The sequence below is a fragment of the Drosophila sulfurigaster genome, chromosome 3 (assembly GCF_023558435.1).
Source record: "Drosophila sulfurigaster albostrigata strain 15112-1811.04 chromosome 3, ASM2355843v2, whole genome shotgun sequence".
NCBI classification, from domain to species: domain Eukaryota; kingdom Metazoa; phylum Arthropoda; class Insecta; order Diptera; family Drosophilidae; genus Drosophila; species Drosophila sulfurigaster.
The window spans coordinates 53,858,427-53,874,579 of NC_084883.1; the positions used below are offsets into that span (position 1 = coordinate 53,858,427).

The window sequence follows — 16,153 nt, forward strand, 5'->3', positions numbered from 1 at the left end:
AACGTAAATTTATATTTAGAGCGCTGAATGTCTGACAGGAACTGAGGGCAAATGGCAAACGGAAAATGGCAGCCGAGTTTTCTTTTCTCCCGTAAAATGGGCCTCGTATGCTTAGGGATTTTACGAGCGACAGCAATGTACAAAAGACGAAGGGAGGGGGGAAATGTTTTCACAGGCGTCGCAAATAAACAAAAAATACATTGACCTCTTTTCTGCCCCAGACGTTGTAGCCTGAGCATATTGCAAGGCATGCAATAATTTTCACAGTGTCTGGATTGTGCACAAAGAAGAAGAGCGAACCTTTTTCCTTTGTTAGTCAAACGTGCGAAAGTAATTGCCACACCGAGCACCGAGCAGCGTGAAGAGGGCGAAGGCAAAGTTGCAAGGATCTAGGTCAAGTGTCCTGTATTTCATTCAAGTAATTACATTTCATGTTTAGCTTTGAGTTCGTCCCCAGGTTTTGGATTTCGCGCTGTCAGCTTTGTGTCGTTTAGTCATCATCGATGGATTACAGCTGCAGTTGTTGAAATGTAATTTAGTCATTCACCCAATGCAACTTTCTGCGTTGCAGCCACAGCTGAGACTCCAACTAAAACTTGCCGAGAGAGTCGAAAGCAATTTTAGAGGGAAAGTTTCATAGCCGCAAGTCTGTGGGCGAACAATGACGCGCAAAAATAACTGAAGCCATAGTTTATATATGCGTAAGGACCTCAGCTTGTTGTCCTTCAAAGGCTTTTGAAGTGAGCAGCGAACACGTCATCGTTGGGTGACCAGAATTTCAGCTTAGATATCGAGTATTGTTGTCCCAACTGTTTCGCTTGTCAGCACGCCATTATAGCGAGTATACGTGTGTGTGTGTGTGTATTCTAGTGTTTGTGTGACTATGAAAAACACGCACACTGTTTACACTGCCTGCGATAACATTTAAAACTTTTACCCCCCCTCCCAAACACACTGCAATTGATGTTTATAGCAGACATTACGTATACGCCGAGTTTAACATCAACACCAATCAACAACAAGCTCGGTTAGCAAAAATACCTCTGCCAGTTAAACCATTCGATGGACAGGGAAATGGCTGGCTGGCGAAACAGTTAAGTTGATTACGCATTTAATTTTAAGGCAACGGTAATTAATTTAAGCAAATTAAATTCACAGCAGCTAATCAAGGAGACTGCGTAAAAGACGAAGACAGAGTTGCTTGAACCTTGCGTATTTTTAGACAGCGAAAGCAACGCACAAAAAAGTGCCTGCAATTAGCATAAATTTGCGATGAATCAATGTGCAAGCTGCCCGTGAAACCAGAGCAACATGAGGCGCCACATGGCTCTCTCTCTCTCTCTCTCTCTCTCTCTCTCTCTCTGTGTGGCGGCTATTCAAAATGGTTTAGGTTTCAGTCCAATGCGTAGGCCAATCATAAACTTCAGAGGGGAGCCAGAAAAAAGCCAAAAGAGAGAACGAGAAAACTTTAATAAATCAACATAGAACCACGCAAATGCCGCAGGAATTATACGTTTATTGCCAAAGTATGAAACAAATAGCATGACAAATGACAGGGAAACATAAAGAGGCCACGAACAATTTCTAGGAAAAATGAAGCAATAAAGGATTGAGCTGCGATTGTCAGGGCAAATAATGAAATAAATCAACAAAAATATGGCACAATAATATTTAATAAATATTTCACCGAAATATATAAAACAATGTAAATGAAATCAACTGAATGTCAATGCTTCAACGGCAAAAATATAAAAAAAAATTAAATAAATATTTCAGTTCTACTTGTATTAAGAATTCACAAAAAAAAATACTTTCACGAAATAAACATATGTAAATGCTTCTAGGAAAAAAAGAACCATAAAGGATTGAGCTACAATTGTCAGGACAAACATTATATTTTTAATAAATCAGAGTGAACATAAAATATTATAATACAGTAATTAAATAAATGATATTATTAAGCCAATACTTCAACAAAAATATATACGTTGATGAATTTTAAATAAATATTTCAATGAAAAAATCCTTATAAAGAATTTATTTTATAAATTGCAATAAAAAAACTTTAACGAAAGAAGTAATTGAATAAATAAATATACCATTGAAAATATAATTGAAGTAATGAAGAAAATCAAGTCACGATATTATTTAAAAATAATTTCAATAAAATAAGTAGAACAAAACAAAAAAAAAAACCTAATAATGTTATAAAATCAATTCATTAACTAATTAAATAAATAATAAATAAAATCATTCTGGTAATTTGGTCCAAATCAAATCAGCTCGTGAATATTAATAATTTAATAATTCAATAAATTACGTAGAACATAGTAGTTATGAAATTATTTAAATGCTTTTATTAAATTTTCGAAATATTTCAATGAAATATAAATAATTGAACTACAAAATAATCAAATAAATACAACCAAAATTCAGAATTGATTAAATGAAAAATGAATTCTAGCCATTGAAACTCATGTTGTTCTTTATCCTTTCCGCTGTAGCTGCTGGGTATTTATCTGTGTGTTGTCATGATTATAAACATAATGCTGGCATTTTGACATTTATTTGGCAAACGAATTGAAAATTTAACGTTTGTCCATGCCGTGATGTCCTTGGTCAGGACAACAACAGTGGCAGGCGAGGCGCAGTTGGACTTCGAATAGGTAATTAAGGGGCACCAGGAACCGCAACTAACAACGTCAAATGCTGCGCCTCCCCCTCATGTTATGCATATTTAAATTGGTTTCATTTTATTTTTTTGTTGCTGTTTCTGTTGTTGTTGTGTTCTTTGTATTTTCGGACACAGCTGACCAAGGCTATAGCTATGGCGATGGCAATTTGGTGCAAGCCCCACGCTGTGCCAGCAACATAATGAAACCGAAATGAATATGAAAATGTAAGCGAAAGCGAAAGTAATATTCCACAAATATATTTTATATTACATAGCCGCAAATAGCGTGCAAAAATCATGGTCGCGATTAAGTGAAAATGAAGCCTGATTAATTACCATGCGATTGTGTTGCTGCGGCCTGCCAAGCTTGCCACATGCTTTGGCCCCAGATTAAGCCAAACAAAAGCCTCCAAATGTCATATTTTATGAGTGAACTCGGTTATTGTTACGAACACGCATAAAAAGAAAATACAACAAAATACACCAAAAAAATAAAAATAAGTGAAAAAAGCTTTGGACAAGTGAAGTGAGAGTCCCCAAATGAAAGTGCCATGAAATTTCATTGCAGACACTTTACAAGCGGAGAGTTCTCCGCTGACGGCCACAAAATTTAATTAGTCTTCTCTATGCTCTGAATTCCCCTCGCAACACAATTAGAGCTGGCAATTAGACTGGACAAGATAAGCGTTAAAAATGCGTAAAAGTTGAGCAGACTTTTAAATTTCATGCTTTAAGACAGCTTTAAATGAAATAAAGAATAAAAAAGAGAACAATGAATTGTAGAGATAAACAATAATCACTGAGCACTCAATTATTATTAAGTGGTCATCAACAATAAATCGAGTTTTTATTATAATAAACTCATTATTTAACACATTATAAAGTTTATAGAGCTTAAGCTGAATCAAATCATTATTTAGTTAACACAAATTTGAACAAGCCATAAAGCAATCATAAAAAAGCGAAATGCGAAAAAGCGAAAAGCACATTCAATTTATGGATAATAAATAATGCATGGCCCAGCAAAAGATGCGAATAAACACAACGAAATTCCACAATCTTTACGCTCGCTGGCCAAATATATTGGCTTAAAAGCTTAGCCCGTTCGCTCGTTCATTCCCTCATACATAGCTCAGGTCATAAAACCCTTGACAGTTACAGTCACAACAACAACAGCACGAACAACAACACCAAACGAAACTAACAACCGTAACTGTATGTCAATAAAAGTGTCAATCAAATCAATGGACAGGCAACATTCAACCATTTTTCATACACACATCTGATGTGCCTGCTGTTGCATACTTTTGTGTTTTGTGTGTGGCGAACGCCATTTTGTATCGACAACAACTGAGAAAGCTACAGTTGAGTGTGCTCGACTGTGAGATACCCGCTGGTCATTTTGAATAAAAGCGAAATACAGCGGTTAATTCTGAAAATATACCAAATAATATACCGCAAAAATATCCAAAATATACCAAAGGATATATTTGGTATATTGATAAAGTACTAGTGCTATACGCCTATAAGCGGTATTACTTTTGAAATATACCGAATTATATACCGGAGAGATACTGAAAATATACCAAAGGCTATATGTGGTATATAGATATAGTACTACACGACTATGAGATACCTGCTACCCATTTTGAATAAAAGCAAAATAACGTGGTATAATTCTTAAAATATAATCCAAAAAATATACCGACAAATACTATAAGTGTACCAAATTATATATATGGCATTTTGATAAGTACTACACGACTATGAGATAATCGCTACGCATTTTGAATAAAATTCCAACAAGTAAAATATACCACAAAAATACTGAAAATGTACCAAAGGATATAAATGGTATATTGATATAGTATTACATTTAAAATATACCCAATATTAAAAAAATTTCAAAGGATATATTTGGTATATTTGTTATGATTGTGAGATATCCGCTACGCATTTTAAATAATACCGACATAAAGTGGCTTTAAGTTTTAAATATACCAAATGATACATCTTGTATATTTCAAATAGTACTTTATTCAAAATATACAATAGAGTGCAGTATATATCGTATTGTCTCGGCGGTTGACACTGATCAAGAATATATATACTTAATGTGGTCAGCGTTGCCTACATTTCCTGGAGGCACAAAGTTATAGTACCCTTCTATCCTTTGAGTACCGAGTATATCAACAATAACAAAATGGAGGAAAACACGCATTTTTTTGGCTTGCTGAAGATGAAATGTCCTTCAAACATATGCGAGATAGCTGTATGCAAACCTTGATGGATTCAATTTCAATTCAATTTAAAAATAGCAACATATTTTCTATAAATAGTTGGAAGCAAGAGTGAAAAGATGAAAACCTTGAAAATTTGATTAGATTTCATTGTAAGGGGGAAATGTATAAAATGTATGCATAAATATATGATAAAAATCTTGCAAAATTCATTTTGCATATTTTGCATTTTAACTCTTAACTTCTGCCACTTTGATTGCCATATTCCGCAGACTCTTTCAAAGTGTATTTAACCAAGAACTACTCACTAGTTTTTTTTCTTTCTGCGTCTTTGTTTGCTGTCGAGTTAGCTAATTTTTTGTTGTGAGCAGTTTTATTCGAGTCTTCGCTGGCGATTGCGGGGTCAACGTCTCTCGGCGGCGTCATGGGGATCTTGATTTGATTTTTTTATGCTCAGTGGACAGCGCAAAGACTAAGCAAAACATTAAATGCTTGTCAGTTGAACGCAGCCAAATGGAGCCGAAAAAATTGCAACTGGCAGCTGCTGAACATTTTGTTAGCCTTTGTTGCTGTTGGTGGCAATATGCAAAGAGCCAAAATCATTTATCAAACTTTGACGTCGAAAGTAGACAAACAATAAATCTGTTGCCAGCTGAAAGTTGCCGTTTTGTTATTAATGACTCATTTAAATCAATTTTCGTCAAAGTTTAAAATTGCCATTGTCTAGCGAAAGGGGCTTAAAGTTGGCAAAGAGTCTACGGCAAAAACAGGTGTTAGCCACAGTCACAGAAATATGAATGTGAAGCGCAATTTCAATCCAAAATATGACTGTGGAAAAAAACAGAAAACAAGTGGAATATTTATTGGGGCACGTGCCTCGATTGCCAAGCGCACATAAAAATCATTCGTCTGCGACACTCACATTAAGAGGCGGCAAAGCCCAAAGGCGAAAACCCTTGTTCGTATTTCGAAATTGAATTATGCAGCAGCAGATTTTATGCAAACATGCAATAAATTTAAGAGATATGCGAACAAGCTCTAAGCCCTGATACACGACTCCAGCTGTAAGTTTGTCATTTACAGAGCACTTCCTTACAGCTGTCCCAGGCAGCAAGATGCAACTGCAACACAGAGTCTTGTTAGAAGAAGCAAACAAGCTTGCAAGGAGATCACCTTGGTAGACAGGCTTAACTGCCAGCTGTCAAGCATCTTCGGCAGTTGTTTTCTCAGCAGCTTAGCTCTCGTTGCTTGCTCTTTTTGTGCTTTTAAATATTTAATGCTTGCCACTTATTAAAGCTTTTATGGCCAACCAACTGTACGTATACGTTACGTACTGCAGCGTGCAACTTAAATTTGTATTTAAAATGTTCAAGTTGAGCAAACAGTGTCATGGCGACCCCCTTGTGCACACAATTTCAGCTCGATTAATGAGCACAACGCCTTTTTCTCGTTCCACAACAAACATCAAACAAAAGTCCAATGCTGCTTATGACTGCCATGGCGAATCGAAGATTGTTGGCCGTAAATAACCCAAAAGCTAATACACGGGCGCCAAGCGTTAATCACTCGCAAGTGCTGGAAATCAAATACAGACACCCCAACCACAAAGAAACCTTACCAACTTCAATCCCTCCTCAGCTGAGTCTCGTACTTACCCCAACTTCGGTTGCGACGTAGCCAGACACCAGCTTTAATTGCACATTAATGTTTATTGCTTAGCGGAAGTGGCGCCATTTCCCTCTATTTATCTGGCTGTCCCGCCAAATCCGCCAACTCTCTTTCTCTCTCTGTCTCTGTCCTCCAACGCTTTGCAATTCCGTTGCCCTTTCACCCAAAGTGTATTAACTATTTTAGCCAGCTCGACAGCTGCCTAGCTGAGAGTTTGTTGTGTGTAATAGCCAGTTATTTGATGGAGGGATTTGCCATAAATGAATGTCAAATTCTGTATAACGAAAGTTCACTTCATTGATTCGCCAGTCATAATATTTGGTGCCAAACAAACCCCAGTGTTTTGTGTGTAGTCAGCACAACACGCTTCTTGACAGACAGTAGACGGGTTGACAAATGATATGCTTTACGAGCCAAGCGCCAGCTGTTGCATACTTTAGTGCGCGGCAGCCGCCATTTTGCTTTCGCAAGCGGAAATGGAAACGGAAAACATGGCCAGCAATTTATTGACGCGCACTGAGGTGGCTGTGGTTATGGATAGTTGAGGGTATTCTAGACATTCAAATGTCAAAGGGGAATTTCCATCTTTAAACACATTTTCAATTTACTTAATGAAATTTTAAATAATGTGACTCAAATAAGAAAATTGAAGGCAAGCGCATTATTGATTACTTTTCAAACATGTTAAGCATAAGACATTTTCAATTTTAATAATATTTTCAATTTGTTTAATAAATTTTGAAAAAAGAAAAATATATTTTTATTATTTATTTAAGATATATTTTAAGTCAGTCAAGAAAAGAATATCAAAACATCAAATTAAAATTGTAAATGTACTTATTATAGGTCTTGTTACTTTGGATAACAATCTGGTATATTTTGTACTCTATGAATGCAGTAGTTTATCATTGTAGCCAAATGTAGCTTTTGGTATATTTTTAGTGATTTGCTGTATGTTAATTTAGTATACTTTAAAATGCTGTGGCCAAAAATCTGGTATATTTAAAATGTAGTACTATATTGATATACTAAATAAAGTATTGGGTATATGTTAGTATTTTTGGCGTATATTTTTAGTATATTTGTAGAATATTGTTTTATTGAATATGGATATGGATGCTTTCGTACTTGTTCTCATTTACATAACATATTATATGAAATTTATAAAAAAAACATTTTAAGTCTTCTTTTGCAAATATTTTAAATATAAAATTGTGAAAACTATATTCTATACACTTTCGAAAATAGATTAGTAATATAAGAAAATTATATCAAAAGATGTACTTCTCTTTTTTTAAACATATTTACATTATTGAATTTTCGTAATGTTATTTTTAAGCAATTCTTTGATTTTTTTACGTACTTAATTGCATTTACGTATTTTGATAGTTAAGCTTAACACTTCATTTATTTTTCCGCCAATTTTGAATTTATTTTCATGCACTTAAGTGTGTCACTTTTGATAACTATATTCGCATCTATTTAAACAGCTTATTGTTGTCTGCAAGTATCAGACATTGTCGATACAGATTCTATTTATAAGCCATCAAGTTGTGCCCATTTGAACAGCATCCACAACAGCTTAAGCTAATCTCTGACACGCACACTTAATCTTATTGCTTAGTTACGCTAATGATGACATTTTCCACATTCTCTCACTTTTTTGGTTTTTTTTGTTGTTGGCTTTTTCGTAAATCTTGAACATGTAAGTGTATTTAAGTTGCGGCAACCTTAACAACGTTAACATTCCCTTTCTACTTTTATATTTTCTTTTTTTTGTCAGTTGCTGCTGCTGTTGTTCTTTCATTTTTCTGGTTTGGTTTTTCTTCTTGTGCCGTTTTGTTTCATTAATTCTCTGGGTTCGCTGTGCTTGGGCTCTGTGGTTGGGTTGAGCTCTGTGGGTAGAAATTTGTATTGTATTTCCTGCTTTACTTTCGCAGTAAGCTCAAATACTTCCGCCTGTTTGCGCGCCATTCTGGGTCACAATTTATGGCGCTAGTTTGCTGCCTGTTTCCGCCGCATTTCCCATATCCCATATCCATGGCCATAGCCATGTTCTTAGTTCCATGTTCATGTCCAATGGGCTTTAAGTTTTTAAGGCATGACTGATTAATTGAAATGCGTTGTGCGACAGACAACCTTTTGACCTTTCTATTGCCAAAACTTTATCGAATGGCAGCTTAACGCTTGCTGACCTGCTGTCAACTCTCTGTTCGGTCGCTGATAACACTTTGATTTGTTTGCCCAAAACAGTTGCGCAAACGGCGCGAGATAGCAGGCTTTTCAGTTTAGACAAAACACATAAATTCCGGTCTCTGCAATGAGGTAATAAAATTCCCAGTCAACTGAATATGACGGAGCAAACAAACAACGAGGTAGGTCATCGGTTATCAGTATCCAGTTTATCAATATTATGCTGTCGCATTCGCAGGACAACACTGTGCTCGCTCGCATAATGCTGTTCAACGAGCATGTGAAGCAGCATCAGCAGTGGCAGAGCATCAATCCTTTTTCGCACTGCAATGTCAAGGATATGCCGAAGCGTAGCTTCCTCAAGGATCAATATGGCACTGCACCTCCGGGTAGTCTATCTCAGCAACGTGCGCTGCAGGCTCAGATGATTTCACTGCAGGAAATTCTACAACTCTGCCAGCTAATCAACGAGAAGTGTGAAGCAAAGGACAGCTCGGAGATTAGTCTGGAATTCGGGGAGCTCTTCGAGGTGCATCTCAATCCCTAGCCAAATCTCTTTCTTCGGTTTAACCCACTCTCTTTTGCAGCTCTACAATCACATCTCAGACAAGCTGTTGGGCACTTTGCTATGTGCGCGAAGGCACAAGTACGTTGACTTTGATGGCGAGACTTTGTTCCAGGGTCGCGACGATGCCAAGCACGTGCGCCTGCTGCGTCCCTTTGCGGAGCTGAGCGCCGAGATTGCGGACAAGATTGAGAGCCTGCGACCTGTGGAGCATCCGGAGTTGCGCGACAACAACGAAGCCACCTGAGGTCGCATCTGAAGAGAATGAGCTTCGCTGACCCATGTCATGATGTGAAATCACACTCACAGTGAAGTGGCACGTGCTCTCGCCCTCATCCTAAGCCTTTTACAGTTAATTCAATTAACAATTTCGGTTGCTTGAGGAGCGCGTGCAGCACAAGAGGCTTTCGCTTGTCGTCTTGACAGCTCTTGAGAGCCAAGAGAACAGCATCAGACACTGTCTCTCTATATGGCAGTGCAAACACCTGGCTGTCAGAGTGACAAACCGAAAAAGGATATCACATTCTGCTGGCAATATATATTCCTATGCTAATAAATAACTTTCAACCCAACATCTTGAGTCTGTGTCTAATACGTGTGGCGGAAGCAGCTGGAGTCTCAGTTTGAGCTTTAGCTTGAGCCTGAGCTGCCAACACGCCAAGACAAGCGACAGTCGACAGACGACTTCAAAGTAACACACCATGTCACACAGTTGCCAAATTACTTCTCGTATGCGTACCTCATATTTACCATACGGGCTGTAGTACTATATACATATGTATGTCGTCATCAGCTCGTAAGTCATTAGGCCTGTTGTTCATGCATTGCGCACAGTGGTCAGAATGTGTAGATGCGAAACGAGATCTTAAATGATTTGCGCTAGAATTTCAATTCAAGAGAAATAATATAGAGTCTTCTTTTTTAAGTATACGACCAATTACAAAATATATCTGCAATGGATAATCTAAAAAAAAAAAAATTTTTTTTTTCTTAGCTTAGATAGTCGAGGAGAAGAGTCCGTCCTGGGATCAAATTCTGTTTGAATCGGATGATAAATATTTCGTAAGTAGAGTGACTAACATAGAACTGAATGCGCTAATGAAATTATAAAATGGAGAAAAAATATATATAATGTAATATTTTTTTATCCTATAAGATTTTTGGTCTTACAACTAGAGGATACTTTTCCTCTCATTAATTAAAAATTGGGTCTTATATAAAATGTTCTTGAAGTCAAGGTGTGTTTTCTAGCTTTAAGATTTTTATGTTCTTTTAAACCAAAGTTCTAAGTACTAAGACCAAAATCTGGATTTTATAACTTTTTTTTAGTGTATTCATTTAATACATTGCTAGAGAGACATATTCGAAATTTGCATTTAGTAATAGTAATAGTCACGTATAGCAAACTAAAACAGACAGCTAAGTTTATTAGAAACCTACACAAATTATTAATATTAAAGGGATTACATTTAATATACTATAATTCCAAAGCTAAGCTAAGCTGTGAGGTGAGCCCAGCAATTGTTCTTACGTCATTAACAATGCAGCTACGCTCAACGCTTTCAACTCATCTAATATTCTCAACAACTCTTTTAGTAACATAATTATTTTAATTGAAAAAAAAGGTTTAAGGGTAAAGGTTAAATCTTTGTTTTCTTTCTTTTAACTTTTCTTACGCTCTTAAATTATATACCCCGTGATATATTTCCACCGAAATTCAAGTGGCACCTGTTTAGTTTAATGTTTTGAGTTGTTTGGATCCACTGTGCGCCCCGCTGCGACTGTTGGGCGTGCCTGCGCGACTAATGTACCGTTGATTTGATTTTACGACATGCTGCTCAGAATCTGGCCACCCCAAGAGTGCCTCCCCTCTACTCCCTTCCCCACCCTCTTTTAGCCATGGTAATTTTTGTGGCCCACGCGATTGCTTTCACATTTATGGAGGTAAATTTAACTCGGTACGTCGCAGACAGAAGAGGGCACAAAAAAACAGAAGACACACAGACAGACAGACAGACATTGTGTACGCCCAATTCAACATGTAGCATGCATAATTTACGTGTAATACGTACTGCGAATTTGGGTATTGTCTGCTCTTATTTTATATGTGTGTGTGCTCTTTGGCACCTACGTACGTACACAGAAAAAAAAACGTGCTAAAATCAAGAATAATATTTTAAATCAATATTATTTGTATATCAAAATTTAACCAAGAAGGTTTATTCTTAAATCATGATCGAAAACCTACAAAAACATCTAGATTGCCAATCTTGAAATTCAAGATAATAATCTTATTGCAAGAAGGGGGAAATAAAAAGATTAAATGTTGTAGATTAATTATAGATGGGATATACTTGATATAAGATTGATTCTGACTCTAATAGGAAGATGAAGCAATCACAATTGAAGATTATAATCTTGTTTATAGAATGGAAAACTCTTAAACCAAGAAGGCAAAATCTTAAATCAAAATTTTTTCAGCCAAGATTTTTCTCTCTGTGTTTGACTTTAAAATGCGAGCATCATTACAGTTGACTGACAGCAGGCAAGTCATTCGGGATGTCTATACTATATATAGGAGACGTGTTTAGATAATTGCAGGGAGTTCCTCTTCGATTTGGCAGTCACATAATTATGATGGGTATGTGGGTAGAAATTCTTATTCCTATTTCTATTGAGTATAAACATGTTTCCGTCTTGGCAGTGGAATTTTTTATGCAAATGCCAGGACACGGATCGTTGGGCTCAACTTCCGCTTAGCATTTTTCGCCAGCCAACTTCTAGGTGATGGCCAAATGCACAGTCAAGGCCCACTCGACAGTGTCTCTCTCTTTCTCCTTCTAACGTATGCTATCTCCCTCGGTTGCTATGTAGGTGCTGAAATACTGCAGACGCTGATTGCTCAGCTCGAAAATTGTTGTCGTCCGCCTTTTTGTGTGTGTGTTCTCTGATGGCTTCCATTGATCCCCTGGCGAGGCGACTAAATCACAGCTCTACTAGAACAGTTATGCTCACACACACACACAAATACACCCACAAAGGTAAACAACAATAAAAATGGAACAGCAAAAACATATGCCATTTGGTCTAGAACCTGGTTTTCTCTGTCTGTGTTTAACTTTTTGACTTGTGCTTTTTGCCATTGCACAACGTAGAGAGTTCAACGAAAAACTTTATTTATTTTTCGTGCATATTTTAGCTTATAAATTCACAAACATATGGCCCGGAACATGCATATAAATTATTGATTCCCTCCCTAGATTTAGCTATGAGTTGGGCTTATTTACTATTCACTTGTGCTTGTCGTCGACCAAAGGCCATTTATTATTTATGGGCTAAAAATGCAGTTTACCAAATACTAGACAAATTTTCGAAAGTTGTTTAGGCAATGAAAGAGATGTTGACATAAATGTTGGTAAACACTCTTAATGGGGTTAAATTGGTTACAGTCGATAATTTCTGCTTTAACTATTCAAAGTTCTTTAAAAATTTAACAATAGAAAGTAATTGAACAGTTGAATATACAAAATATTTAGTGGATATTTATGTCGCTTTGAATTTCATTGAGCAAATTTTATGAAAATGTCAAATGAATTGAAAAACTATTTTATTATATTTGTGCATAAATGCAACCATATATTTATGGTTGGGTTTTATAATAAAAAAAGAACGCAAATAACAATGTGGTAATTTCGAAAAAAGTCGTTGTCAAAGTGTTCATTCTTTGGCAACTAATTATGAAACATAATGAAAAAAAAACATATAAAATCAAATTTCAAAAGATTTAAAAAAAATGTATTTCGTTTCATTACATTAAGCTTTGTGCTTTGAATGAAATGAAAATAAAATAACTAAAATGCAGTATTGAAAAACAAAAATCAAACAAATCGAGATAGCTTTAAGAATATGCACTGTATTTGTGTAACATCATCAGCCTTATAAAAATAATATAAAATCAAATTCTATACTAGCTGTATAGAAACAAATTTTAAAAACTAATTATAGAGCATTATATAAATATGTTGAATTTGAAGCCAAAAAGCTTTCTGTAGTTATTTTTAACTAAAAGTAAGACAATGCATTCGCAATAACATCCGCTTACTTCAAAGAACTGAACCAAACTATTTTTATGCATGAAAACAAGAAACTTTAGCGCAAAGCTTGTTTATTATAATCGCCATCCATTTAGACTGTTTACTACATAGTTGAAGCTTATCAATAACGCGAGTGCAAAGAAGTTGTTTTCCTCGTTGTGTTTAACAAATTTCCCGTACATAATTCATAACAATTTCGTTCGCCTTTAATATTGGACAAGAAGCGAAATGCAACGTGGAGCGAGTAAGTCGAGTAATCATAGCCAGGGCAGTTGCCTGGCTTAAGTTGCCGTCAAAAGTGTTGGCTGATTTATGGCCAAGTCAGCCAACGAACCAACGAACCAACGAAGCACACTTTGGTGTCGCTCGTCAAAGTAAGTAAACTGAGCACACGGTGCACACAATGCGCGCTTCCGTTTCCGGCGCTGTTTTTCGAGCTGCTGTCAGAGAGAGAGAGAGAGAGCGAAAGCGAGTGCTCAGTTGTTGTTAGGTTACCGTCTCAAAGGATTTGCCAACAACAAGGTGATAAGCTGTTTTTGATTAGCTCCACAAAAGGTCGAACAATGGCTGAAACAAAGCGCAACGCATCAACCTCATAAAACACAACACAGATAAGCAAGACACAAGCCACATGAATGTGACAATGGAATGGACATTAAGTAGTTGTAGCTGGGTCAAGGCGAAGGCGAAGACGAAGGCGATGATTGTTTTTGGATATGGCTCATTAGAATTTTTAGAATTTGCACATCGAAGCAATAAACATAAAAATTATATTTGTATTTAGAGATGGTTATTTATATTTATCCATTTATCCATTTGTGCATATTTGTGTTAATGGCTAGAAATGTGGCACAACAACGCCAGCAACAACAACAACAACAACAACTACTCATACTCGTAAAAGAGCGAGCCAAAAGTTTACAGACGCCAATGCCAAATGACGTAGACTCCATTCACATCTGGCCATTATCTGCAGACATGACTCCCACGATTTATCACATAGAACGTTACTTATGAGAGATTCTGTTATTCTTTATGGTTCTCAATTGTCCCCCGACTAAAGTTGTTCTACACATGCCAAGCTCTCTTCTTCTACTTCTACTTCTTTTTATAACTAGTGCTATGAATGGTTATTTCAAATGTTCCCTAGACACACAAGTTGGCCAAGTGGAAAGGTCACCGACGACGACGACGACGACGACAGCAATGATGGAGCACTTGGCAAATCGCACAACAATCGCCCAGACAGTTCGGCCGGAACTGAAAGGATCTGTAAACTATAATTTCAACAGTTCCATCATTCTCCACTTGCTACATTATTGTTGAGTTCTGTTCAGTTTAGTTGATTTAGGTTCTTAATCTCCAAATAGTAATACAATGCAATGAAATATTACTTTCATCTCAGTTTTGCCATTGTCTTTCAAGCTCTAATAAATTGAGTTCGTTTGCGTATTTCACCTGCTGCGATTAATCAATTTTTGAATTACGTGTCAGCAACGATGTATGTGTAACTCCGACACACGTGTGCACTGAGCAAAATTAAGATACATTATTCAATAATCTGTTATAGAAATGAAGAGTTCATCAATTTGAGAAGGCGAAATAATAGATACATAAATTGAAACATCTTTTTAAGAAAGGAATTATCAAATAGTTAAATTTTAATTATTATTCATAGTTGATGTATAGAGTTTAATTATTTTACAATATCATAAAAGTATTATTATACATATTAATTAAAATCAATTTTCGACATTATTTTCATCAACATCAAGTCAAACACTTGTTATATTGTATAGTAAAATGATTCTATAAAAAGTTAAGCATCAATTACACACGTTTATATATTTCAAATAGAAATTGTGAAATTATAACATTTTAATTATTTTTGTAATCAAATTTGAGAAGCTTAGCAACGACTACATAAATTCAAAAATATTAAAAAACAAGTAAGAAAGCTGTAATATTTTTAATAAAAGCAAAATATTGCAGTAATAATTTATAATTATATAGGACTACACTCAAAATATACTATATATATACTATTACAAAATATATCATTAAAAGCAACAAAGACCCGTAGAAAGTAGTCTTTTTTCCCTATACAAAAGTAATTCATAAATAACTCATTTTTTGTCAGATGACTAACAAATTTTAAGGAATATAGTTATAATTTTCTTTATCAAAGTTCGACATTACAAGTACTATCGAAACATTATAGCTCTATCTCTTATACTTTATATATTTATAATTTTTTTGTTTCAGAAATATGTCACTGAAGTAAGTTTCAGACATTCTCTTCATAAATTGTATAAATTTCTTACATAATTTAAATTTTGGAAAATAAAATGAATTCCACATTTCTCAACGTGCATTCATATCTAAACCGATTCGAATTTCATCCATCTTGACTCTCATATTGTTATGACACTTGTCAGCCACATGCATAACTCGCATTGTCCTTAGATTGTAATTTCTGCTGCCATTGCAGCTCCTCTGGCTTGACTTGCCCTAAAAATACACGAGACTTGGCATCGCGCACATCTCTGGGCCAAAAGCACAATTGCTTTTTGTGCAGATTTTGGTAAATAGGAGGAAACAGGAAAAAATAAATGATAGCTTCAGTAATCTGTCGCGACTTGCATGCTGCAGATGCAGCAGCAGAGACGCTTTCACTCAGCCATCGCGTCGTCTGCATTTGGTTTTAAGTCAATTTTCA

At 35.9% G+C, this 16,153-nt stretch overlaps 1 protein-coding gene and 1 long non-coding RNA gene across 2 annotated transcripts; both read left to right on the forward strand.

The window, feature by feature from the left end:
* Nucleotides 1-2,513: 2,513 nt before the first annotated feature.
* LOC133844178 (uncharacterized) lies at nt 2,514-2,992 on the forward strand. The gene is made up of 2 exons (XR_009894571.1): nt 2,514-2,666; nt 2,810-2,992. It is a non-coding gene; the product is annotated as an uncharacterized LOC133844178 (long non-coding RNA).
* Nucleotides 2,993-8,811: 5,819 nt separating this feature from the next.
* Nucleotides 8,812-9,912, forward strand: LOC133844292 (actin-binding Rho-activating protein). Its single transcript, XM_062278211.1, has 3 exons — nt 8,812-8,957; nt 9,014-9,304; nt 9,363-9,912. Exons 1-3 carry the CDS (start codon nt 8,934-8,936, stop codon nt 9,585-9,587), a joined length of 540 nt encoding a protein of 179 aa, XP_062134195.1. The 5' UTR covers nt 8,812-8,933; the 3' UTR covers nt 9,588-9,912.
* Nucleotides 9,913-16,153: the final 6,241 nt, after the last annotated feature.